This window comes from Ailuropoda melanoleuca, chromosome 13, assembly GCF_002007445.2.
Source record: "Ailuropoda melanoleuca isolate Jingjing chromosome 13, ASM200744v2, whole genome shotgun sequence".
In the NCBI taxonomy this organism is placed as follows: Eukaryota; Metazoa; Chordata; class Mammalia; order Carnivora; family Ursidae; genus Ailuropoda; species Ailuropoda melanoleuca.
This window is the reverse complement of record NC_048230.1, coordinates 83,385,854-83,412,910: the sequence shown is the minus strand read 5'-3', so window position 1 is coordinate 83,412,910 and position 27,057 is coordinate 83,385,854. Positions and strand designations below refer to the sequence as shown.

At 37.5% G+C, this 27,057-nt stretch overlaps 1 protein-coding gene across 5 annotated transcripts in view; it reads left to right on the top strand.

The window, feature by feature from the left end:
- Nucleotides 1-7,536: 7,536 nt before the first annotated feature.
- The window catches only part of TASP1 (taspase 1), a 260,013-nt gene continuing 240,492 nt past the window's right edge, over nucleotides 7,537-27,057 (top strand). For 2 of the 5 annotated variants that reach the window (XR_855856.3, XM_002918481.4), the window contains exons 1-4: nucleotides 7,537-7,602; nucleotides 16,487-16,705; nucleotides 19,929-19,996; nucleotides 22,334-22,402. Coding sequence is in view for 3 of the 5 variants with exons in the window: in XM_002918481.4 (XP_002918527.1) it covers nucleotides 16,561-16,705; nucleotides 19,929-19,996; nucleotides 22,334-22,402 (282 nt within the window). In the remaining 2 variants the exon portion in view is untranslated. Of the gene's footprint in view, nucleotides 7,603-7,623; nucleotides 7,672-9,966; nucleotides 12,078-16,486; nucleotides 16,706-19,928; nucleotides 19,997-22,333; nucleotides 22,403-27,057 lie in introns of those variants that run through there. The other 3 variants (XM_019798913.2, XM_034639846.1, XM_034639847.1) reach the window with 3 other exon arrangements.

Genomic DNA, 27,057 nt, shown 5'->3' with positions numbered 1-27,057 from the left:
TCTATTGATTTGGAAGCCAGAAGGTCCCAGCTCTGGGATCTAACCTTGGACACATCCCAAACACTGTGAGAATTATATTTAAAAGAAATAGTTTGACTATGTATCAGTCAGGACTCCTTTGGTTGGAAGCGACAGAAAGCCATCTGAAAGTAGCTGAGAAAAGGTTAGTATACATACCTGGGTGGGAGAAGCCTTCAAACTAGACGATTTGAAATTTCTCCCCATCTCTTCCTTTTATGTGTTGGCCTTTCCCAACACATAGTTTTTCCAACTCCATTTGGACTTTTTCCATGTACCAGGCAAAGGGAATGGCCACAGATGTTCTCTTTCCATTTTAGTAAGCCCACAAATAAAAGAAGATTCTCTGTCTTGGGGCACCTGTCTGGCTCAGTCAGTAGAGCATATGACTCTTGGTCACGAGTTTGAGCCCCACATTGGGCATAGAGACCACTTCAAAAATTAAAAAAAAAAAAAAAAAGAGGACTCTATTTCCCTACAAATCCACAATATGAGTCTCCAGGGAAGAATTTTGATTGGCCTGGAATGAGTTATGAGCCTATTCTTATGGCTGCAGGGTGATATGTGATTAGCTATGCCTGAATCATGTGTTCATACCTGCTCCAGACTATGGCTGGAAGACCCAGCAAAGTCACGTAAAATGGGAGTAGGAATCAGTCTCCATAGTCCAAGGAACATTGTTACCAGGGAAAAGAGAAGAGAACTTGGAGAGAGAAAAGAAGATGCCTGTTATATAGACTGGGCTCTAAAGAATCTTCTAGTGCTAATATTTTGAAAATGCTGACCAGACTGCTAGGTACCTCAGAAGGTATTTGTTCAATGAAAGAATATGTTAAAAAGCCATGAAAATGACAGATTACTTAAAATATGGGAAAGTTTTTTAGAGATTAGCTAGTCCAACCCTTTCATTTAACAGATTAAGGAAAATGGGGCCTGTAGAAGTTAAGTGATAGTCCCAAAGATGAGTGGTTACTTCTAGAACTCAAGCATCCTGTTCTCCCATACGGCCTCTCCATCTTTCTTTAAAGCACTCTTATTTCAAACAGATTCCCTTTGCCCCTCAGTTTTCGGTAGACTAACAATCAGCTAATGCCACCCAGACATCCTGATAGCAAAGAAAATAGAGGCTAAAAATTACAAAGAAAAGGAAAAGAAAAAAAAATGTACCTTTGTTTAATTGTTATTCTAATGAGTTAAGCTTTGCATTCAACACAGGCAGGCTCTTCTAACAGAAAAAAAGACAGATCCGTTGGCTGCCCCCACAGACAGCTTGTGGATAAAAGTGTGTTTACACAGCTGGATTGGTCCAGAAGGAGCCAAGGCTGAAAACAGTCGGTGAGCAGGCTGATGGCAGGTGACAGCTGGGAGCATCTGTTTCCCATTACAGACACTAGGCTACAATAGTGCTGTCCTCTGACCCTTGAGTCTAGCTTCTCTGGGGGCCTGGGTGTGTTCCCAGGTCTCAGGTGCTGACAGCCAATTTAGTTGCTAACACATCCGAAGGGTTCTCATGGGTTTAGAATGGTTCTAGCCTGGGATTTGGAAGTAAAGCTCAGAATTCAGATAGGGTGGTTGAAGTTATATTCAGCTCCTAAAGCAATATTTAATTCTGTAGTAAAAACTGTCGGAGAGAATAGGTCATTCATTTCCTTCCTGAAACTTCCTTCCTCCCTCCCTCTCTCCCCTTCCTCCCTTCCTCCCTTCCTTCCTTCCTCCCTTCCTCCCTTCCTCCCTTCCTTCCTTCTTTCCCTCCTCTTTAACTAAGCAAGAATATTGCAAGAAAATGCTACTCTTAATTTGTGTAGAAAAGCGGAATTCGGCTGCTCCCAACTACTCTAGAGCAGTTAGCCACATTGGCCAGCATCTTGAAAAAGATCTGTCCTGTCTGCAAAATGATCTTCATAGGAACGAATATTAGACTTTAACCATAGCCAAAAGATATGACTGGATGAAGGATGCCAGTCTTTGTTTGGTTTCCCCTGAATATAGACCCTGAGAAAGGAACTCAGTTGCAGGAAGGTTTTGGGGAGGTGGTTGTCAGAAGCACAAGCGAGGACGATGAAGCATAAGGTGGGGTGGCAGGAAGTGCTAAGATGCTTCATCCCTTGCTGCCGTAGGCAACCACGGCTCAGTATCCTGAGAACTCCGCGAAGTTTACTGGATTGACTTTCAGAATTGGACTGAAGGACAGAAGGTGCTGAGTTTAAACTCAACCTTGGTGGAGGGCTGCTCTGGGAAATGTTAATGCCCAAGCACAGCCTGGAATTGTTTCGTTGCACTAAGGCTGAGAAAGCTACTGTGCATTGGAAATGGCCTGGGTCCAGAAAGCAGAAAACCAGGGAAGCTGACGGTGCAAGTTGGAGCTGCCTGCTAGAGATGAAATCAGAGCCAAGGGGATGTGGTGGGGACACCAGAGGCATCTGCTAACAAAATGTGAGCAGCTGGAAAAAACCCAGATAACTACGGAGGAATTCGTGGTTGGAATGTGGGATGCCATGACACTATCCTGTCTCCTTTTGTACATCTTTGAAAATTTCCATAATAAGTAAAAAAAAAAGTTATAGCTTAACATATAAATTACTTTCCTTCAGTGTCATCCTCACACTTAAGAGAAACATTGTAATAGCTAAATAACCCATTTCTCTTCCAAATACTATCAGACACGTTCTTCTTTGTAAAGAATATAAAGGTGGAGACATGTTATTGGTTCTAAACAATATAAAATAATAAGAGTGAATAATTCCAAACAAATAATCTTCTTTATGTTTGCTGAAATTGCACTGACTTCACAGAAGTAAACAATAGGACATAGGCAGATATTAAAATTATAGGGAGAGCAAAGACCTTGACTGGTCCTCTTATGTTAAAAAGACTTACAAAGTTACACTCAAAGCATCCTGGACAATGAGCATCTACTGTTTCTCATCCTATGATCCATGCATGTCCCATGTTCTTTTCCCTCAATTAATTTTGTTTTGGGGTTTGAAAAAGGGGAAACAAGGAGATGGAGATTTTTCTTGAAGGAGATTAACTAGTAGAGGCCTTTTAAAAAAATATTTAACAGTATGAGTGATGTGATTAGCTAGGTAACTGTCATCCTTAATATTTCAAAAGACCTGAGAGCAATTGCACTGAGATAGGTTAGAAATTTGAAAAATTGGCTCTGAAGGCAGGTTAGACAGAATTTTGCTACTTCCACTTAAACTGCTAGGCGATAGCAAGAGTGGTGTCTGGGTTGGGTGCCCAAGACAGAGGTGTGCAGAGCAGGACTAGGAGTGATTGGCACTTGTAGCTAAATTCTGGAAACACAGCCGGTAACAGTGTTGTCCAAGAAATGGAAGGGAGCCTATCTATGCATTTTTAATTAATTAATTAACTAATAATTTTACTTATTCATAATTTTTATTTGAGTATAGTTGGCACACAATGTTACATTAATTTCAGATGTACAACACAGTGATTTATCTATGCATTTAAAAAATCCAAACATCTTCTTCTATTTCTGCCTTTTCCATTTAATATTGCTGTGTAAAAAAACTACTCCACATTCAGTGACATAAATGAACAAGCATTTTATTATGCTTATAGATTCTGTGGGTCAGGAATTCAGGCAGGGTACCCTGAGGATGGTTTGCATCTGCTCCCCAAAGCCTGGGCTGAACTTTTTGGTCCTGTGTAACAAGGGACCCTTTTCTCTGGCTTTCAACAACATTGTCCTCAGTTTCCTTTGTGCCCTTGGTGCAGCCTCCTCAAAGACTTTTAGATTTCTGACATTCTCCTTTAGGATCCCCTCCCACCCTTGCTGCTTCACACGGTCTCAAAGTCAATGCCACATGTTTTACTCTTATTATGTTATTTTGTTATGTTTTGTTATGGTATTTATCTACTTCCCGGTAATGAAATCTGTTCCAGTTAGTACTGTCATGTAATAAATTCTTACTCTTACTCTTAGTATTACTGTGTAATAAGCCTTCCCTTCCACACCTAGAAGTCACTTCTAGAAAAATAAAGACAAAAAAACTCCAGGCTACCTATGGTGGGAGAGCGCAAAAGAGAGAGGGGAGAGATGACTAGTTAGTGAGGATAAGGTGGGTGAACTGGAGGCAGTGGAGTTGTCCAGAACCATGAGCTTATCCTCCCAGCCACTGCTAGCTTTCCTTGGGATTTGAGGGTCAGGGTCATGGCATAATACCCTCATATAAGAGCTGGTGAACTGTGGCTCTGTTGTTGGAGCCTCTGATCAAGTACTACTAGTAGAGTAAACCTAAAAACAAAGGCCATTTTATTGTATTATTATGATCAAGATTTGCAAAGGGCAAGTAGAGATGGCTTGTTTCTGATCATGATTGCTAAGCTGGGAAGACTCAAAGGCTGGAAGTTAATCCATAGCTGAGGACTGGAATCTTCTGAAGGCCCATTCAGTTACATGTCTGGCAGTTGGTGCTGGCTGCAACTGGGACCTTATCTGGAGTTGTTGGTCACAACATCTATACATGGTTTTCCCATGTGGCTGCTTGAGCTTCCCCAGAGCATGGTGGCTGGGATCAAAAAGCAAGCATTGCAAGACAGAATCAGAAAGAAGCTGCACTGCTTTTGCGACCTCCCTCTGAAGTCACCTGGCATGGTTTCTGCTAGAGTCACAAGTTGGCTCAGATTCAAGGGTAGGGAACATAGATAGACACACCTCTAGATGGAAGGAGTATCAAAGTCTTGTCATTCAAAGGAGCATGTGAGATGAACAATGTTGTGTTGCAGTTATTTCAGAAAAATGATCTGCTGCACTGTCATATACCAAAAACAGTGAGATGATTTATTACAAATATAGAACATCCTGTGGTTACTGGTGATATGGCAAATCCTTTACCACAAAAAGTAAATAGCATAGATATCAGAGGATTAGAGACGAAGTCTGTGGAAATAAAAACAACTCTATGAACCTGTCATCTCAGAACTTGGGAACCCTGAAGTCAACATCCATTTCTTCTTGCATAATTCTTCTGGAATTATCTTCTTCTTCCTGCATTGTATCCTTTATAAATATTTTGGTTCATGGTAAATTTTCTCAGTTTGGGTTTATCTGAAAATATCCTCATGACTTTCCTGTTCCTGAATGCTTGTTTAGGTGGGTAAACAATTCTAGGTTGATATTTCTTCAGTACTTTGGAAATATTTTTTCAGTAATTCAAAAATACTACTTTCATCTTCTATTTTCAATTGTTAAACTGTGACATTTCCTTTCAGTCTAATCATTTCTTTGCAGGTGTTTTGTCTCTAGTTGCTTTTAAGATATTTTTGTCTTTGATCTTCTGAAATTTCAGTATAATGTGTCTAGGTTTGGATTTCTTTTATTTATCCAGCTGGAGATTCATGAGCTTCCTGAATCTCAGAGTTTCTGTTTTTCATCAATTCTGGATAACTCACTTCTATTATCTCTTAAAATACTGCCTCTTCCTTGTTTATTTCACTTTTTATGTTCTTGGAATTCTAATGTTATGTTTATTAGACATCCTATCCCTACCATTCTATCTTCCACATCTATTACTTTCTCATTCATACTTCCCATTTCTTTGTCTCTCTGATTTTTATTCTGGGTAATTTCTTTATATCTACCTTCCAGTTTACTTAATTTTTTTCTCAAGTTGTGTCTAAGTAATGTTTAACCCATCTACTGTGGGTTTTTTTTTTAATGAACAATTTTGTGTTTCTAGATCTTCTATTTATTTTTTCCCCAACTCTATCAGATAATTTTTTGGTATTTTCTTAATCTTTGCTTGGTTTTCTACTCCCTCACTTATTTTTTCTACTCCTCATTTTTAAAAACATTGAAGAAATATTTACTTTATATTCTTTATCTGATGACTTCAAAACTAGAAGCCTATGAGATCAAAGCCTCTCTCCTGTTTCTGTTCTTACTAAAGGTTTTTTATGTGCTTCTGTTTGTTACCTTGTGTGCTTAAAAACCCAAACCTTAGGCTCCTGCTATCTATAAGTGTTCTCAGTGGAGATGAGCCTTCAGCAATGGCATCCTACTCTGGATTCTCCATTGTTTTTTGGTCTCTGGGGATTTCCTTTTAGCTGAGCACAAGGATACTTGCTGTATTTTATCCAGCATTTTTAAGTGTTCTGTAGTTATTGATAGAAATAAAAATGATTTCACCCCTAACTCAATCCAATCTTATTTCTACTAGTAGCTTCATTTGTATTCTGATACATAACCTTTTAACCATTTTCCACATAGTCTATGTATGTATATGTAAATATACATAAAAATAAGTAAATACACAGACATGCCTACATAAATGGGATGTAAAACATTATTTTGGATTTTTGAAATCATGTCTTTGATAGCTTTTCATCTGAGTACTTAAAAATGGTTGTATCATCATATAGTTTGCATTTTTATAACTTCATTAACTAGTCCATATTGACAGAAATTCAAGTTTCCAATTTTTTCTTTTCTCCTACATAAGCTATGCTTCAATAAACCTCCTTGAGCAGTGCCAAGCTTGTAGAAATTATTTGATAAATATTTTTTGCATGAATATCTATCTACCTCTCTATATAGCTATCTATCTATCTATCTATCTATCTATCTATCTATATCTTGGTGCACACATGGAAATGTTGTAGATAAACTCCTAAAAGTGGGTCTTCTGGGTTAAAGGGTCAGCCCATTTAAAATTGCAGTAGATGAACATCAAATTGTCCCCCTGAAATTTGTGCAAGTGTTTATTCCACCAGCAATGAACAAGAGTGATTGTTTTCTCAATCCTCACCAACACAATACAGTATCAGTCTTGAAATTTCATATTAGAAGAGGACTGCTGTCTATTTTTATCTGCAATTAAAATAATATTTTTTCTCCCCCCCAGTGAGGTGGAACATCTCTTCATAAATTGTACCTCTAGTAAGGGCCCAGGTCATGTTAAGCTTCTGATCTGGGGACCATCCTTAGAGCTACTACTTCACTTCTTTCAATCTGTTTTCTAAAACAGATTTAAAGGTGGTTATTTGTTAAAGGACTCATGTTAATAGTTACAAGGAAACATTAAAGGGATTACATTGTTACTGGTCTTGATCTTAGAAGCTAGACGGTAAAAGAAAGGCCACACACACTTTGATTCTCCCTAGGGTAGGGCTGGCCCCCACCTCCTACATGGAATCCCGGCAGAACTTTAGTTTTCCCTACTGTATAGCGGGACTGAAAAAAATTAAGCTCTGAAGGGACACCTCCGTAAATCATGGCTACTTTAACTTCATTTCGTATCACATCGCTGGTCTGCCGACCACCTGGATCGGTACAGTCATCGGAAGCCGGTTCATTAAGAGTCTGGGTAGAAGAAACTGGCAACAGCGCCTGCGCAGCTCAGACTGAGGCTCCAGGTGAAGCCTGCGTGGAACATCAGCCGCCAGGTGAAATGTTCGGAAGCGGGGGGCAGAGTCAGAGCACCGCGTGGGCGTATACTTCCCGCCACGTGGCTACGCGCATGCCCAATGGGAAAGCTTGACGTCAGCCCCGCTTCCTCACCCTGGCAACGGGCGGGTGACTACTTCCGGTGCTGTGAGGGCTCGGGGCTGACGCGGGTGAGTGTCCCTCTTTCTCACGCTGTCCGCGCCGCTGCCGCCGCCGCGGCGCTGCCTCTGTCCAGGCCTGTACGCTCGCTGGGACATCCTCTTCGGGGCCGGGAGGGGGCGGCGCGCAGGATGCCCACTGCCTGGGGCGGTGCTGAAGGAGCGGATCCCGGACGTCCGTCGACCCCTCGGTCGCGCGTGGCGCCCGTGCCGGTCCCCTTCTCAGCCTTGGCTTCAGCTTGGCAGTCTCATTCCCTCTCCGGGGAAGGGACTGTCTGTGTGCGGGCAGTCCTCGCTGTCCTTCATTCACTTTGCAGTCGTGGGCTGCGGGGTTCTCGAGTCGGAGGCTCGCAGAGACCCGAGGGTGTGCGCCCTAGTCCTGCGTGGCCGGCTGGGGCCAAAACAGTCCCGCGGTGTTATAGCGGCCTGGTTAGAGTCTCTCAGGACATTAGCATTTACTGCTCAGGAAGAGGAGGAGGAAAGGACCGAGAAGATGGAGAAGGAGCAGCTGGAGAGGAGGGTGGAAAACAGGAGCTGGAGGTGCCCTGGAAATAGAGGGCATCGTGTTTCCGGAAGGAGGGAGTAACTTGACTCGCCTGTGTAGGGGAAGGGAAATGAAAGGTATTTTCAGGACCATGTGACCGAGATCTAAGCTAAGGAATTTTTATACACTCGGGAGTTTAATAATTTCCTTTTTTTTTTTTTTTTAAATAAAGCCTCCCCCCCATTTGTAAAAAGCAGTGCGTGCTTATTAATGAATATCTGGAAAGTGCAGGAATAATTAAAAAGAGATCACCTATAGTTTCACCAATCCAACATTTTGATCCCTTTTTTCTAATTTTTATAGCATTTTTTAACCTATTTATGATCATAGCGTATGTAAAATATGATTATAACCAATAAGTATAATTTTTGTGCATTGCGTCCATTTCATAGATCAATCTTTTATTAAGCTGTAATTCACATACCATAAACCCACCCTTTTAAATTGTAAATTTCAGTAGTTTTTACTATATTCATAAAATTGTGCACCTATCACCACTAATTCCAGAACATTTTCATCATCTCCAAAAGAAACTGTACCCATTACAGTCACTTCCCATTTGATCCCCCAGTCCCTGGCAACCACTAATTAGATTCTCCCCTCCCCTTGTTCCTCCAGTGCCTAGCAGCCACTACTTTACTTCTGTGTCTATAGATTTTCCTATTCTTAACATTTCTGGTAAATGGAATTATAGAATATGTGGCCTTTTGTGTCTGCCTTCTTTTGCTTAGCATAATGTTTTCAAGGTACATCCACGTTGTATTTTGTGTCAGTACTTCATTCCTTTTTATGGCTAAATAATACTCCATTATATGAATATGCCACATTTTGTTTATCCATCATCAGTTAATGGGCATTTGACTTGTTTCCTCTTTTTGACTATTATGAATAATTCTGCTGTAAACATCCATGTACAGGTTTTTGTGTGGATATATGTTTACATTTCTCTTAGATATATATCTAGGAGATTGCTAGGTCATATAATAACTCTGTTTAGCTTTTTGAGGAACTGCGAGATGTTTTCAGAAGTGTCCTGCGCCAGCAGGATATGAGGATATCCTTGTTAACACTTATTATTTGTCTTTTGGGTTACAGCTATGCTGTTGGTACCTCATGGTAGTTTTGATTTCCATTTCCCTGATGGATGGTAATGTTGAGCATCTTTTCCTATGCTTATCAGCCCTTTGTGTATCTTTGGAGAAATGTCAATTCAATTCCTTTGCTTATTTTTATATTGAATTTTTAAAAACTTTGATGTTGTATGAGTTCTTTGTAAAGTCTGGATACAAGTCCCTTATCATATACACGGTTTGCAATGTTTTTTCCATTTTTTCTCATTTTGTGGGGTTTCTTTTTACTTTTTTGAATAGTGTCCTTTGAAGTACAAACACTTTAACTTTTGGTGAATTCTAATTTATCTATATTTTCTTTGGTTGGTTGTACTTTTGGTGTCATATTTAAAACCATTGCCAAATCCAAGATTACGAAGATTTACTTATGTCTTTTCCTAAGAGTTTACAGTTTTAGCTCTTGATCTATGTGGATCAAGGAATAGGTAGGTAGGAATAGGTAGGAATCCAAGTTCATTCTTTGTATATGCCTACCTGGTTTTTCCAGTACCATTTTTTGAAAAGACTATCCTTTCCCTATTTATTAATTTTTTTTAGTGGGGGCAGAGGGAAAGGGAGAGAGAGAATCTTAAAACAGGTGCCACATCCAGCATGGAGCCAACGTGAGGCTCCATCTCACAACTCTGAGATCATGACCTGAGCCAAAATAAAGAGTTGGAAGCTTGATGGACTGAGCCACCCTGGCGCCCCTATCCTTCCCCTACTTAATGGTCTTGGCACCCTTGTTGAAAACCAATTGACCATAAATAATATAGGTTATCATTTTTTTAACCATTTCTGTATGTTGGACATTTAGGTCATTTCCAGATTTTTGTTTTTCTAAATTATCCTGTGTTAAACACAGCATAACAAGCATAAAGCCTTTTCTGTTTTTGAAGTTATTTTGGTAGAAAGTGTTCTCAGAAGTGAAATTACTGGGTCAAAGATGAAATGAGTGTGTTTTGGAGCTCATTGAATGAGGCATTAAACCTTTAATGTCAAGATGTTAAGAGCAACAGAATGCTTCTTTATTCATCAGTTGCTATAGCTTAAGGGCTGGATTTCTATAAAAACCTTTTGCTGTAAGATGGATGGATTCTCTATTTATTATTCTTTCTTGACTGCTTCTAAAAGACTTAAATCTAGAGTGAAAAACTTTAACACCATGGGCAAACAGAACGTGTCATAGTTTCCTAAATGGTATAAAGAAAAAAAAGTGTCTTCACATGCAGTAGGAAAATAAAAGTCAGAGAACTGGGGTCAGGATTTAGACCTTAAATCAGTGCCTTGAAAGTCCGTGGAGCAAAAACGATGTTTTATTCTGAGTTTCTTTTCTGAACTCGATAATCAGGTTAATTTGCATTCATCTTGGTCTCAGAGATGGCTAACTTAAATCTGTGTTTAGTAGATAGTACCTGGTTAAAAAAAAAATCAAATGCAAAAGGCTATTAGGAGAAAATCAAGTTTCCTTTTCATTTCGTCCCTCTGTCTCCTAGTTCTCCTTAGAGGTATCCATTGTACTATTGTTACTTGTGTTTGTATAGACTAGTTCATACATAGAGTATCTCTGGAAAGATAGTATATACAAAATTATACATTTTAAGGCTTATGATACTTCCTGACAAATTTCTTTTCAAAATGGTTACTTACATCAGTTTATGATGGCAGTCTAGTGCTAGTTAGGAAGATTCCATTTTTGTTTATATTTCTGTGACTATTGTTTCCTTAATATTGGATATCCAGTTTATATTTTCTCTTGTGTGTATTGTCTGCTCATGTCTTTTGGCATGCTGTTCATTTTGATTGGAGTTGTCCTTTATGAGATTTATTTTGGCAGCCTTTTGTAGTTGGTTGTTTTACAATAGTCTGAATTTGGGGAGAAAAGTTAAAATGATGTTTGTAACATTTATTCTAAGAGGTATGTGAGCTGCACAAGGATGGAGGCAGTAGGGAAAAGGAAGTTAAATGCTTGAGGGAGAAATTTACAAGATTTGGAAAGTGGGTGCAGTTCAAGATGACTTCAAGGTGAATTAGAAAAGGATTAGTGTTATTAAAAATGAGAAGTTATGTGTAAAGAACTAGATTTCTGTGGAAAAATGAGATTGTTTTGGGTAGGTTAAGAGTGAAGAGGATCCAGGTTGAGCTAAGCTATCCAGGAGACTTGTGGCTAGAGCTCAAGAGACAGAAGATAAAGAGTTACAAATAATCTGATTTCCTGAGAGAGGATTGTTTTGAAAGGTTGTAGTGGATGAAATTGCTGAAGGAGATAACTTGAGAATAGGCCTGTGGACAGGGAGTCATGTAAGAGGACAATGTTGGGAAGGGCCAGAGGGTTCATGAAGAGCTGGGATGGTAGGTTGGCATGCCTTCCAAGAAGAGCGGGAGGAATCTAGAGAACAAAGGTTGCAAGCAGCAGAGTAAGAAAAGGTCATTAGGTTTGGTAACTTGGAAAAGATACACTTATAGGAAAAGATTCAGTTGATGGGAAGCAGGAAATTTCTTTTTCCCAAACAGCTTTATTAAGGTATAATTCACTTATCATATAATTTATCCACTTAAAGTATGCAACTCAGTGGTATTTAGTATATTCAGAATTGTGCAACCATCACCACAATCAATTTTATAACATTTTTATTGCCACCAAAAGAAAGCCTGCCCCCATTAGCAGTCACTCTCCAATTCCCCTTTGGCTTCCCAGCCCAAGGCAACAATTAATCTACATTCTGTCTCTTTAGATTTGCCTACTCTGGACATTTCACATAAATGGAAACATACAGTATGTGGCCTTTTATGTCTGACTTCTTTCACTGTTTTCAGGATTCATTCATGCCATAGTATGTATCAGTACTTAATTATTTTTTTTTCATAGCTAGTTAATGTTCCGTTGTATGAATGTACCACATTTTGTTTTACCATTATCAGTTCATGGACATTTGAGTTGTTAGCACTTTTTGACTATTATGAATAATTCTGCATAAACATCTATGTACAGTTTTTTTGTGTGGACATATTTTCAGTTCTCTTGGGTATATACCTACGAGTGAAATTACTGGATCATATGCTAACTTTTATGTTTAATTTTTGATGCAACTATTGCAGAGGATGGACAAGTTGCTAGTGTTTTACAAACAATAAAATGAATTTTAATATCATCACTAGTGGAAATTGCAAAATGTCCATTTTCAAAGCATATTATTCAGAAATAAAGGCGTTATAAAAAAATGAGCTATACAGTTGTTTTCTGTTGTGTAAAAACTGTAACATTCTTATACATTTCCTTTCATTGGAAACCTTGTGTGTTGAATGTTACCTCAAAGCTTAGCTGAAATGTTAGACATTTTACTTGTGAATCAGTATGTTGATGTTAAGTATGCTTCATCAATTTCATATAATGATTTGTAATAATGAAATGAGTACAAATTTGATAAAAAATAATCCCAGGGATATTTGATATTAATCTACAGTAATGATTTATTTTTTACTCCTTAGTCTGAACTGCAGAGATCAAATACCGTGATTTTTTTTTTTTTTTTTTTGATTACCTGTAGTTTGTGTGGCCTCAGAAGTTCAAGATCCAGAAAAACAAAAGCAAAAACAGAAAAAAGCAAAACAAACAAAAACTTTTTGGACCAGTATTGTTGGTTGGCCATGTTTTTGTCCATTCCTCCTCGAGGTGGAATGAGTGTTGAGAACCTTCAGCATATGGTATTTTCCCTCTTTCTGAAGTTTTTGAGTGAGATCTCATAGGCTTGCTCTATTTTGGAACTTGGATTTAGCTAGTTACTTCATGTTTCCATAAATAAATAAATGAATAAAATGTTTTTTTGGAAAGTAATATGTTCAGATTTTTCAGTATTGAAACAGTAAAATTTCCATTCCACTTTTGTCCATCTGTCATTCAAATCTTCTTTGGGTGACCACTATTATACTGTTTTTTGGGGCATATTCTTCCAGATTGTACTTTGCATGTATACTTAGCTGTATTATTTTTTTCTCCTCTCCCTCAAAAAATGGCATTGCATGTATTTCTGTACTGTGCCTTTTTTACTTACCAAAAAATATCTGTAAGATAAGTCAATCTCTATTTGTATATCAGGAATATCCTCATTTTTTCCAGTGGCTGCTTTTATTTTAACCACTTACATCAAGACATATTGTTGGTTCATATCTTTACTATTACAAATAATCCTTCAGTGTGCACTTATGATTTTGATTGATTTTGCCAGATTGCCCTTGTTGCCTTTTGTCATCTTATGCTGCTACTAGCTTTGTATGAGAACTCCTGTTTCTCAGTAGCCTCAAAACGTGGTATCATTTTGACGTTGCTCAACCCAACTTAAAAATGGCGTTTGGGTGTAGTTTTATATCTTTTGAGTGAGGTTTATCATCTTTTGATCTGTTTAAACTGTTACACAATTTTTCTGTTAACTAGGATTTGCCCATTTGCCCATTTGTTGTCTAGTTTTTAATCATTTGTTGGAACTCTTTGTTTATTAGGTCAGACCTTTATGGGTTTAGAGTTAAACAAACAAAAACTAATGGTGGAGTAGAAGTTGCTTCATTTCTAATTGAAATCAAAACATTCCAGTAACCATTGGGAGCTGGAGGCCAGAGTTGCGCATTGGATTGCCTGTCTATTTAAGTTTCTTTCCCAGTCCTGCAGAACTTTGGGGGCCAACATTTTTGGAGGAGGTTATGGAGATGACATGATTTTCTAAATAAATATATTTCAGGTAGTCTCTGAGGGATGGTAGATTGCTCAAGAAATAGCATATTAATTTATCTTGCACATTTTATTTTTTTCAGATAAGCCTGAGAAGCAATGTTTTTAAATCTCTCATATACATGAACATGCCTATTACATCAACCTTATTCATTATAAAATATAGATGTTTCAGTTTCTTATTTATGAAAAAAATGTGTCTGTTAACAATGAGCCAGTAGCTTGAAGTTTAATAATCCATACTGCTTGGGTATGTTTTCATTTTAACTAAACTCTTAATTTTCCAAGGCCTGAGTTTTTACTCAACCTATGTTTGTGAAACTAGTGGGCCCAAGCTGATTTCATGGCCTATTCAGATGTGATAGCATGTATAGGCTGGCGGATGGACTGCTAATCATTTCAATTCTACTTCGTCAACGACACAGGAATACATAGTATTCAAAGTCAAATAACCAAAGAGAAATGACCAAATAGCCAAAGTCAAATAAAAGTAATCTAGGCAGATCCTTATGAAGTCATTAGAAGAAGATCCATTCTTAGAAAGACAGCTACCACCACAAAACAAAAACAAAAGCAGGCATTTCAGTTCAGTTTTATTTAATCAACATCAGTACTCTTTTATAATCAAAATTTTCTTCCTGCATTTATGAATATATGTTAACATTTTAATACAACAGCATATATGTATTGATTTAAAAATTATTTGTCCTTTAAATGAAATGTTATATAATAAAAATTCAAAGGACTTTTTAAAATCAAGAATTAAAAGAAGTTAAAATTCCATATTGCAATGCTTCTCAGACCATCTCTGGTGTAAAGGACCAATTTTAAAGATTTTTCAATCCATTTTGACTATTTCTTTTACAAAATTGCAATAGAACCAAAAGTAAAACCAGCAAAACCAAGCCCCAAACAAAACTGAAATATGGAACTGTGAATGAAAGATAAAAATAATGGAATATTATGCAGCCATCAAAAATTTGAAATCTCACTGTTTGCAAGAACGTGGATGGAACTAGGGGGTATTTTGCTAAGTGAAATAAGTCAATCAGAGAAAGACAATTATCATATGATCTCACTGATATGTGGGATTTAAGAAACAAGGCAGAGGATCATAGGGGAAGAGAGGAAAAAATGAAACAAGATAAAACTAGAGAGGGAGACAAACTGTAAGAGACTCTTAGGGGCGCCTGGGTGGCACGGTGGTTAAGCATCTGCCTTCAGCTCAGGGCGTGATCCCGGCATTATGGATCGAGCCCCACATCAGGCTCCTCCGCTATGAGCCTGCTTCTTCCTCTCCCACTCCCCCTGCTTGTGTTCCCTCTCTCGCTGGCTGTCTCTCTCTCTCCGTCAAATAAATAAATAAAATCTTTAAAAACAAAACAAAACAAAACTGTAAGAGACTCTTAATCTTAGGAAACAGGGTTGCTGAAGGGAAGGGAAGTTGGAGGGGGTAAAGAGGTGATGGACACTGGGGAGGGTATGTGTTGTAATGAGCACTGGGTATTATATAAGATTGATGAATCACAGACCTGTACCCCGGAAACAAATAATACATTATATGTTAATTAATTGAATTCAAATTAAAAAAAGAAAAAAAAGAAAAAAGCTCGATTTTATTATATTTAATAGATAAAATTGCTTCAAAATGTAATTATAAACAAAAAAGGAAATAGAAAAAAATTATAAAAAATGTATGCATTGTGTATATAAACCAATTAATATATTAATAAAATAAGTCTTTTGCAGACTGGTGACAAACCCTGTTCTGCAGACCACACTTTGAGTAACACCACTTTTTTGGATTAGGTAGCTAAGTCACTTTTTATATTACTATTTATGTTTTATAGTGGCAGAGAAAGACTTACACCCCTCCCTACTTCTCAGTTTAGAATAAGGTATAGATTTTACCTGACTGTGAATCTAGGTGTCTTATTGTGGTAATCATTTCACAGTATGTGTGTGTGTCAAATCGTTTTGTACACCTTAAACTTGTACAGTGTTATATGTTATATCACAGTAAAGCTGGGGGGAAACGTAAGCTGCAATCTAGGCTTTATATCAAGGCTCGGTGATGTTATCAGCATCACCTGTGATTCTAAAATATCCCAGAGTTTATTAGCATTTGGATTGAAGGAAGTAGAAGTGATATTTAAGTTACGTTGAGGTTTTCTTCAATGTAAATACAGTGAAAGATAAAATATCTTTGGACTCAGTGTGAAGTCTTTTTAGAACAGTTCTTTATGTGGTCTTCAGCAAGTGCTGTCTGTGGCAGAGATTTAAATTCTAACTTTTTTTTTTTTAAGATATGTTACTGACCATACAGTACATCATTAGTTTTTGATGTAGTGTTCCATGATTCATTGTTTGAGTAAATTCTAACCTTTTCATAGTCTTTGTATTACCCAGTTAAATAACTTTAAAATTAGGCTTTTGGAAAGTTATCTTTGCACAAATTTGTGTAAGTTATGTGTGTGTTAGTGAAAGAAGTGTATACCATCTTTGCCTGTTTTTCTTCAGGGTAATTCCTCTCCTGCAATTACTTTTGGTTGAAAGTATGCACTTTTCCAAATAGAAGATGGTAATCTCGGAGAATGACCATGGAGAAGGGGATGAGTTCTGGAGAAGGGCTGCCTTCCAGATCATCTCAGGTTTCGGCTGTTAAAATAACAGTCAAAGAGTTGGAAACAAAGCAGTCCCATAAGGAGAAGCGAGGGGGCTTTGTGTTGGTACATGCAGGTAAGCTCTACGTGGGCGAGTTGGAAGATGAAAATAACATTGATTTTTTTTTTTTCTTGCCTTGAAGTACACTGAGAATTGAATTTCACATGTGGAGGAGGCAAACTGCCAGAGAGGAGTTGGAACCAAAGAGACTGACTTCAATATAGGTCTCTCCTACTTCCTATTTGGAAGATCTTATAATAAGAGCTCTTCCTATGTCTTTTTCACTTCTCTACCCCATTATTTACTTTTACCCCGTATAATAGATATAATTAAGTAGTGTTAAAATCAGACAAAGTTAATTTCTTAAGCTCTGGTTTGTGTTTTTAAAAGTGATGCTACTGAAAAATTTTATTGATCCCATATTTGACTATGGCTATTTTATGTATGTATGTATGTATTTGTTTATTTTGAGAGAGAGTCAGAGTGCTCGAGTGGGGGGAAGAGCAGAAGAGGAGTGAGAGGGAGAGAGAGAATCTCAAGCAGACTTCATGCTGAGCTGGGAGCGCAATGCAGGGCTCCATCCCACGACCCTGAGGTCATGACCACAGCTGAAATCAAGAGTTGGATGCTTAACTGACTGAGCCACCCAGGCACCCCAACTATGGCCATTTTATAGTATTAATTACACAGTCATAGAACTAATTTGCCTTCTTAATGTTTTAAGTGAGGAAGAGAGATTAAGTAGCTTCAGCCGCATGGCTAGTTTGTGCTAGGGTCAGGTTGAGACACCCTTAAGTGGGTCCTTAGTCCCAGTGTAGTGCTTTTGACAATACAGACGACCTGGAGGACAGACACAGTGAAGTTCAACCCCTGGGTCCCCGATCATTGAAGAGTTTGGGTTTCAGAGTAGTGCAGCTCTGCTTAGGTCTGCCTAGCAGGTTTTTTTTTTTTTTTTTTTAAGTCATTTTTATTTGCTTGGATTTATCTAAAATTCATGACTTCTGTGAAGGGAGAAGGAATGGCTGCATCTCCTTTTAACTTTCCTCAGATAGTCAGGTAGGGTGGAATCAAGATTAACTTCGATATGGGGTAAGGAGTAGAATGTTTCTTCTTGTCAAACTGGTGTCGTGCCTGGTCATTAAGCTTCGGCTCTATCTGGACTAGATAACTTGGGAAGTCTTACAGAATCTAATCCAGGAGAATTGAAAAACCCAGGTTCAATTTGCTTTTCTTTCAAAAGATTTTACAAAGAAATGAGGTAAATTTTAGAAATAACTCAGAGGTAGACTTAGAACCAGACGCGTGCCTTCTACTACACCATGTTGGTGCGTCTTTCATGGTACCCACTGAGTTATTTCATGCAGAATGAGTATGTGACAAATGCACAAGAAATGTTTGACATTTGTAATAGAGCTTTTGATTAGTTGGAAAGCACTGCTTTCTGTGACTATCATGGTGGTATCCCTCTTCTTTCAGACAGTCACTAGATGGGAATGGCTCTTAGATGAAGTTGGTGCTGGGGGCCAGCAGTAATAGGAGGAAACCTGGGTTATGGAAGGAAATTATGTGGATTAAAGTGACCCTTTCCTAAGTTATTAGAAGGTCTGATAAACTGCTTATGCAGAAATATATGTCTTGCACATTTAAAGGACAAAATTTCAGTTCCTCATCCATTGTAGAGATTTTAAAGCTTTTTTTTACTAAAGGAGACTTGCCCAAATGTTAGTTATTTGAATCTTAGATTCTTGATTTTTCCTAGACCTGTATACTACTTCTACTGTTTACCTAATATTAAAAAGCTGAACACTTTTTACCTTAAAACTTGAAAGATGAAACTTATATTTATTTAAATGAAATGTCAATATCACTTGCATGAGGAAAAAATAACTTTAAACACAGTGCAACCAAAACAGTGTGATTAAATTTTAGCTGAATCCTGTTGCATGTCAGTGGCTTAGATCCTGAGGCTACCTTTCTTTTGTTAAATAGAGAAATTACCAAGTGTTAACTGATACGAAAGATGTACTGTGGCCATGCTGAGACTTTTCCCTTATTCAAAACAGAAGGGTTTATATGTTAAATCCTATTAAAACTGACATCCGTACACTAAAGTTATATGTTTAGCAGTAGTGTCCCATGATTTGGGAAATACTGCTGAAAGATTGGGGCCCCCAGATCTAAGATGACAGATGTGTTAGAGAACCATGAAGAGAGGCCTGTTAAATATTGGTGCAGGCTCTATGAAGTTTCAGAGTTCTCCTGAGAAATAGGATTAGAATTTGGGTGATTATGGATTCCTGTTGGTTTGGCATCTTTTCTACTCTCCTGGGTCCCTGATGATAGATTCATGAGCCAGTTCTTTCTCTGGTCTGAGGAAAGGTGAGGTAGGTTTGTGTCAGAGTCTGTAGACCCACTTGAGGAGCCCTGAGGCTGAGAAATGCAGTGCTTAACCTTCTTTCTGTTGGACCGCTATGGGACCTTGGTGGGTGAGTGAGGGGGTGATTCAGAGCTCTGTTAAAGAACTTTGTTTAAAAGCCTAATCATCAAGAGACTTTAAGGGTCCCTATCTTGGTTTCTTTCTTATTTAGATTAATCTCAAATCCCTAACTAAGCAAGTATCAATCCTCTTAGGGAAACAATTTCAGAGTGGTTCTCTTGAGGAAGTTACAGGGCTTTTAAGAGACGGGGATTTCTAATAGGTGGACTACACTATGCTGGCCCTGAGGTTTCAGATACACCGTGAGCTCTATTCCAACACCAAGGGGATGTAAAAAGTGTGCATGGGAGCGGTGGTATTTGGTGGTTGTGGAGAGGTGGGATGTAACATCCCTCAACCTCAAACGTTATTTAGAAACTACCTAGTTCTCTGAAGTTACTCTTAAGAAATTCAGGATTTTGAACAGTAATTTGCCAAATGTCAGGGGCTTTCTAAAGGTCAACAGAAAGGAACATGAAGGGACTCTGTCCCTGCACCTCCTGGGTTATCAACTCCAGACCAAAAAAACTCCTGACTTTGGAAGAGGTTTTCGAAAGGAGATGATCTTGGTGGAGACTGTTCGGGAATATGAACTATTTCTAGTGCCTCTGGCAGGAAAATAACCTTAGAAAAAGGAGGTAAGACATGGCATTAAAAAGGCTTATAGTGGAGAAGGAAGCTATTAGATTTTGAAAACACCATACATGTAGGACAATAGCTTTGGTCACCAGGAGAGCACCAATTTGTATGAACTATTTATATAAGTAAAATCTCTGATATTTTAATGATAACTAACAACTGGTTGTTTTTTTTCTACTACAGGTGCAGGTTATCATTCTGAATCCAAAGCCAAGGAATATAAACATGTATGCAAAAGAGCTTGTCAGAAGGTATGAGCAGTGTGTCTGGTGGAAACACTTCAGTTTTGGCCAGAAAGCAGCTTTACCTTGAAATTTGAAATTTTAAGGTTTGACTTCTAAGATGGTCTTTAGTTTGGACCATGAAATTATTTTGCTCATATTTGTGGGGTCTCTTTTTTGTTTTGTGTTTTTTATTCTCCAAATGATGCTTAGATCTTTCCCTTCCTTTCCCAGATTGAAGTCTGTATTTTTGGAATTGTGGGCACATAATCATATATCTTTTAATCTTTGCAAAGGCATTGAGCTTCATTGAAGGAGTAGAGAAAACAGTTCAAAGGCAACCAATGTGTCTTTCTATGAAGAGAAGAAAATAAATAATAAAAAATTAAAATGGGTGCTTTTCTTAGGGATATTATCCTGTGCTTTTTCCTTCTGTTTTTCATTATGTAGTTTGTATCATAGCAAATTCATTGTCATTCCTGAGTTTAGCTTTGCCCTTGTTCTCAGTTGTGCTTTTTTTCTCTTTGGTTTTTGAGGTTTTGCTAAATTGTTGAATACTTAATGTGGAGGCAGGAATGGACTCAGAAGAAATATTGTTTGTTTTTATTTTGATCTTGAGTATATACTCTTATTGGCAAAGCTTCCATTACTTTTTATGCAAATATAACGTTAATGGATATTATATATCCAGTAAATATGGGTCTCTTCCAACTCTTTTCATTTATATTTAAATACCATTTAAAAGAAAGATTATACTTTATTAAAGATCCAAGCTTTTTCTTACAAATGAAATCACATAAATAAATAAAAATATTTTGTTATAGGGATTTTATTGTTTTTGAAATTTAATAAAGCTATTGTTTTTGAAATTTTAATAAAGCTCCTGTTCTAAACTATTTCATAGTTTTTATCTTAATTTTCAAAGTTTGAGATTTTTCATCGTCTGGGAAAAAATAAGTTTTATGTAACTATAGTCCTAGAATCCTAATACATTTGGAATGTATAATCAGCTTCCTCAATTTACACAGTGAATGAACTTCTTAAAAGTTTAATGAGGAATACAACTCTTAGCTTTTGGGCATTTTCTCTGTTGACTAAGTTGGAGCTTTAATAGTTCATTTAGAAATCAGTTTTCCTTCTCTCTCTTTCCTATATACTCCAGAAGTAAGATGTTTTTATGGGCCTTTACTCTCTATAGTTCATATTACAAAAGAACATGGTTTGTTTATCTCAATATGTTATACCGTAGTCTGCTCTTATCCATGGGGGTATGTTCTAAGACCCCCACTCGATGTCCGAAACTGCGTATAGTACTGAAGCCTATATGTGCCATGTTTTTTCCTATATATACATACATATGATAAAGTTTACTTTATAAATTAGGCACAGTAAGAGATTAATAACAGTAATTAATAAAATAGAACAGTTATACTGTGAGTGCATATAAAAGTTAGGTGAATGTGGTCTCTTTCTCTGTGAAAATATCTTATTGTACACTCACCCCTTCTTCTTGGGATGATGTGAAATGATAACATGCCTCCATGGTGGGATGAAGTGAGTGAATGACATAGGCATTGGGGCATAGGGCTAGGCTACTGTTAACCTGATACTATGTCACAAAGAGGATCATTTACTTCTGGACCGCAGTTGACTGGGTGTAATTGAAAATGTGGGTAAGGGAGAACCACTACAGTACCAAAAATGTTTTTGTCACATGTATGTGTCCATTCAAAGATTCGGAAATATTCTGTGACTGAGTCACTGTTTTTTTTAGTTAGGGCTGTGGGGAGTAGTAACAGTGGGAGAAGATGGTGTTAGCTTAGTCTGAGATTCAATTATGTGTATAAAATATGAATTATGAGGATATTTATTTTTTCTTTCTCCAAACATGTATTTAAATTCCAGTTAGCATACAGTGCGATATTAGTTTCAAGTGTAGAATTTAGTGATTCATCACTTACGTACAACACCTGGTGCTCATCACAACAAGTGCTCTCCTTTGAATTATCAGGATATTTAAACCAAACTGGTTTAATTCACATAATGTCTATGGCTATTTTGAATTGCTGTGTGATGAATGAAGCCCTTTCACTTACTAAATCGCCTGCACTTTGCATTTAGTGGCTAGGTTTTACTCATTGTCTTAATTTGAATGATAAGTGAACTATATCATGAATTATCCTGAATATAAACCCTTGCTTGTTTTAAATCTAAGTAGGTTATGTCTTGAAGTATGGAATGGAACTAGTGATCAATTTTTATTAACTCTAAATGTCTCCTACAGTTCTTTAAGGCTTTGGAAAATTTCTGCGTATGTTTGGGAAGTTGTGGTTTTACAATGAATAATCTTTCCCCTTGGTTTCATAGGCAATTGAAAAGCTACAGGCTGGTGCTCTTGCGACAGATGCAGTGACTGCAGCTCTGGTGGAACTTGAGGTATTTCTTTTCTGTGTTTTATTTAAAGTATTTGTGAGTTTGTGTTCATTATTCTTAAGTGACGTGAAAGTGTTGAGTTAGTTAACCATCAGTTATATGACCAGTGTTTCCCAACTGTATTAACAAAGTTGTGAAGAAACCTGTGATATATTGTTAGGTTTTGTTTTCACTGGGGATGTCTCTGAGTAACATTAAAGTTGATTAAATCCCTCTTCCACACCCCTTTTTGTGAGATTCATGAATATAAAAGTTATTGGTGTTTGGATATTTAAATTTTCTTCTTATGTTCAGTAGGAGAATTCCTGAAGTTAACTTCCCTTCCCCAGAAGTAATACATGTTCTCTTTAGGAAGCAAAAAATTACAGCTGTGTAGAAGTGTCCAAAGTAGAAGGGGAAGTTTCCTCATAAACCTAATTAGATTTGTATCCTGAAGCCATGCTGTGTGAATTGTGTCTTGTCCAGTGTGATGGTTAAGTTGGTCTCCAGTTAACTGAAGACACTGAGGAATTCAGTGGGGAATCTCTCAAGGTCGCTATCCTTGTTGTACTCTATAGTGTGGAACTTTGAGGATGAATTTGTCCTGGAGATATCGAGGCCTTCAGAAGACTGACTTTTGTTGCTCAGACTTAAAGAAGATAGATATGTGTCAGTCTGTTTCAAGGATTATAGTGAACAAATAATTTTCTGGTTGAGAAGACTGCTTGGGAAATCAAGATATGAAGACAAAACAGTGATGAGTTTGAGGTAGGAGTTAGATGGAGTGGGTCTTCCCAAGTTGACTGGATTGTGGTCCTTTTCTTTAGGCTCTCATGTCAGAGCACCTACCCAGTCATGCCAGGCCTTGCTTTTCCCTATGAAAATTGCACAGGAGTTTACCAGAAGTCCTGGCTGTGTTTTCTGTATATTCCCCTGCTTAGTTGTGGAGTTGCACTTTTGATCATGTTTTGTAGATTTTAATCTCTCCTGTTAATGCCTTCAGATGGGTCCAAGTGTAGCCGAGGAAGGTGAACATCTGTGATGGGTACAAGTTCTTTTGTAGTTTGGTCCCTGAGGCATCTGACTTGGGATATGTGGTCCCCTTCTGTTTGTGACTGGTACATCTCTACCAATCCTTAGCCCTGGGCACCTCACAGATTCTCCTTGACCTAGTTTTTTCACTTACAATATGGGGGTAATTCCTATTTCATAGAGTTTTTAAGATTGAGTTAACATATAACAAGCACTTAGGTCATTGTGTTGCACTTAGAAAGCACCCCTGAGAAGTTAGTAATTATTACTGTTATGAAGTGCTTTGGAAATGATATATATGAGGTGAATATTTATGGTGACTATCAATGACATTTTTTACAATGTCAAGAAAAGATTAACTGTATATTGTGGATGAAATGAGAAAAGTCCTGCAAGAAAGAAGATTGGTGTACTTACCACCAGGTCTTACCTTTACTCAAAACACACAAGGAAAGCTTCATCTAACTTAATTCAATTGTTAATTGCGAATTACTCTCCTTTGTGCATAAGAGGATGTCCTGAGATTATCGGTGGTGCATGGATGGAGTCAGTGTGGGTCCAGGGAAAGAAAAAAGGTTAATGAGTAGCTGGGAGATAATACTGTAATGGCAACTATGAATACAAAATTGAGTAAAATTAAGTGTTTCTTTACTTTTTATCTTAGAATAACTTTAATTTTCTCAAGTCATACTTACGTCATGTTGAATATTTTATTACATTTTTCTCCAGTGATGAATCAATCATACTTTTAAAGAGTTTACTAATTTATGCTTAAAAATGATTAAAAATACATTCTGGAATAGTAAGTTACTCATGAGTAAGTGAGCTTTATAGTTTTGAATGATGACCTCTGTTTTTTAAGAGTGTGGATATGAAGTTCTTTTTTAAACAAACTTGTTCTTTTATTTTTGACTGGACCATGTTATACAGATAATGGGAGCATGGGATACAGACCTGAGTGAGTTCAGTATACTTTCCCCCCACCTCCATTGTTCAGTTTGGAGAAGAATTTCAATTAATTATCTTTAGAATTTGTTTTTATGTGGAATCTTTGAAATATGTTAGTAGTTTAAAGGCTAAGGCTAGCTGGAAGAGTTTTCTAAATCTTGAGAATTATGTTGGAAGTCATGCTTATACTGCCCCCTGCAGTTTCGGTCACTTTGATTCACCACCTTTAAACAAGGTGAGGTTTTCAAGACTTCAGGTGGAGTATGGTAATAGTTTGGGTCAATGGAGTGACATAAGGAAATCAGATTCTAATATTTCCTGTACTTAGAAAAATATAAATAACAATATTGAGTCCTTTCAGCTTACTTAAAAGTCCCAGAGAGTTTGATTTGAGGGTACCTGCTTTTCTGTTGTTTTGACCAATCTATTCAGTAAAGCTAAGTCTTGTCCTAATTGCTGAAATCATACTTTTTTTTTTTACTTTGGGATGTACTTTTTTTGAGTAAAAAAAAACCAAAACAAAACCCTTATTTTTTAAAATTAGGCAGAATTCCTTGAACGCTTTATCAACTGAGTGCTGAAATGACTGAAATGGTTTAATGGTCCTTACTGGCTAGAAGGGGTATCTGGCCTTGTATTAAAAAAAAAAAAAATGAGAATTTGCACTTACCCAAATAGTCAAAAGTATATTGATTTCAACTTCATGCCATAGGGGAGGAAGAGACAAGGTAAAAGAAAAAATTTATATATGTAGACACATGCACACTTATGCAGGCCACCTCGACACATCATTTTTGAGCTTTTTTTGGAAACTGATTACCTTGTGTAGTTTCATTATCCTCATTTACCACTACAGACAATTGGTGTCATCCTAAGACTACCACGTCTGGACCCTAGAGGGGTGTTTCTGTCATTTAAATAAGTGGGGAGATGAGTGCATAAGTTCCTGCCTGTTAAACTGACCAGCTTCTCTCTTCAGGGTTTTGGGAGGGAAGGTGGCCACTCCATTTGAGGCTTGCTCTGCAGTATGGAAATGAAAACGATATGACACCAAAGTGCATTTTGTTTATCTTCAAAATGTGAGGAGGGAAATGGAAAGGCCGGTTTATAGATCATATTTTAATTTATTGTTAAAGTGATTTGGTCCCATTGTTTCACTTAGCTATTTATAGCTTTTTTGAGATTGTCCTTACAACTGATTGGGAAAGTGACTTCTATCCATTGGATAGTACAGTTCTGATCTCACTCGTGGAGAAGAGGTGTTGTGAAACATCTTGATCTTCCTCTCTGGGGCTTTTCATCTGGAAGACAGTTATTTTCATGGCTGCTTTTGGAATAGTTTTGGTTCAGGTAGTCACAGTGGATTATAAACTCTAGACCATAATTTTGCACATTTCACATGGTATAGCTTCTGATATGAACTTGTTTTTTGAGGAAATTAGCTATAGATCTGGATGAGTCATGATGCAACTGTTAACATAGAAAATGTGTCACAGATTCTGATGGAGAGCAAGCTACTTGTAAAATACTTACTGAAGCTCCCTTTGTACTTTGATGTTTTCCTGAAAAACATCTATTAAGACCTGGTTTAAAAATTTCTAATGAGGAATCATAGGTGAAATGTGAATGCCACGCTTTTGAGAGGTTATTTGTAGTCTTGCATGAGAAAACTAGTGAATCTGGCTGAGTTTTTTAATATCTTGGTGTAGGCTTTGAGAGATTTTGGTCAATTCATTTTGAAAACTAGTTATTTTGGTAGGTAGAATACTGTGCATTAAAAATAGTGGTAGATACACCTTTGAAATTTCGTATAGTGAAAGGCAGCTTGCACAGGCTCCTTTGTTAAGAATGTTTTGCTGAGTTTATATTATTCTAAGTGCACCCTGCAGTTTTTATGTCGACTTGATTTGATTCAGCCTATAAGGCTCCCTATGGTCAGGGGCGGTCATGATTAAAATTAGTTTATTGTCCAAATGCTTTAACATTTAAAGAACAGATTATATCGGGCACACATTTTTGTATCTGTCTGCCCAAAGCAGTCTGTTGTCTTTGGGTCTCTATAATCCAATGTAATGCTTTTATAAACTCTAGGAAAGTTCTTCAGGAAGTAACTTCTTATAAATGGCCGGTAGTTTGGGGTGTGAGAGAAAAAAAAAAGTATTTGCATTATTACATATTTATATTATTATATATAATATTGTTACACGTTTATCAGTCTCTACATCCTCTTACACCCAGAGCCAGCTCTGCATGCATTTCTTTAAAGCAGGGAGCTCCAGAGTGTCATCACTGGTGACTAGTCTGTTGTTGGTGCCCCCATCCAGGCCTTTGTGCAACTGCAGGATTAGGCCACACCCCCTTCTCTTGGGCTGGAATTATGTGCCACAGGGAGGGAAAGAGAGAGCACCCAAGGCCTACCAGTCCTTGAAATGGTTAGTGGTCATGGAGATGGTATGGATTGCTCCTGGCATATGGGTGTATCTAGGATGGAAGGGAACTTTAGGAAGGACTGATATACCCCACTTTCTCTCAACAGACCTGTTTTCAAGTTTGCTTGTGGAGTTTCTTTGTGAGTAGACACTTAACCACATCCTACCCCCTACCCTGCACTTCAGTGTTTGTTTTGTTGTTGTTGCGAAAGAGGGGCATTTGTTTTATAGGCATTTCTGTTTATTTGGGAAGTTAGAAAAGTATGTAAA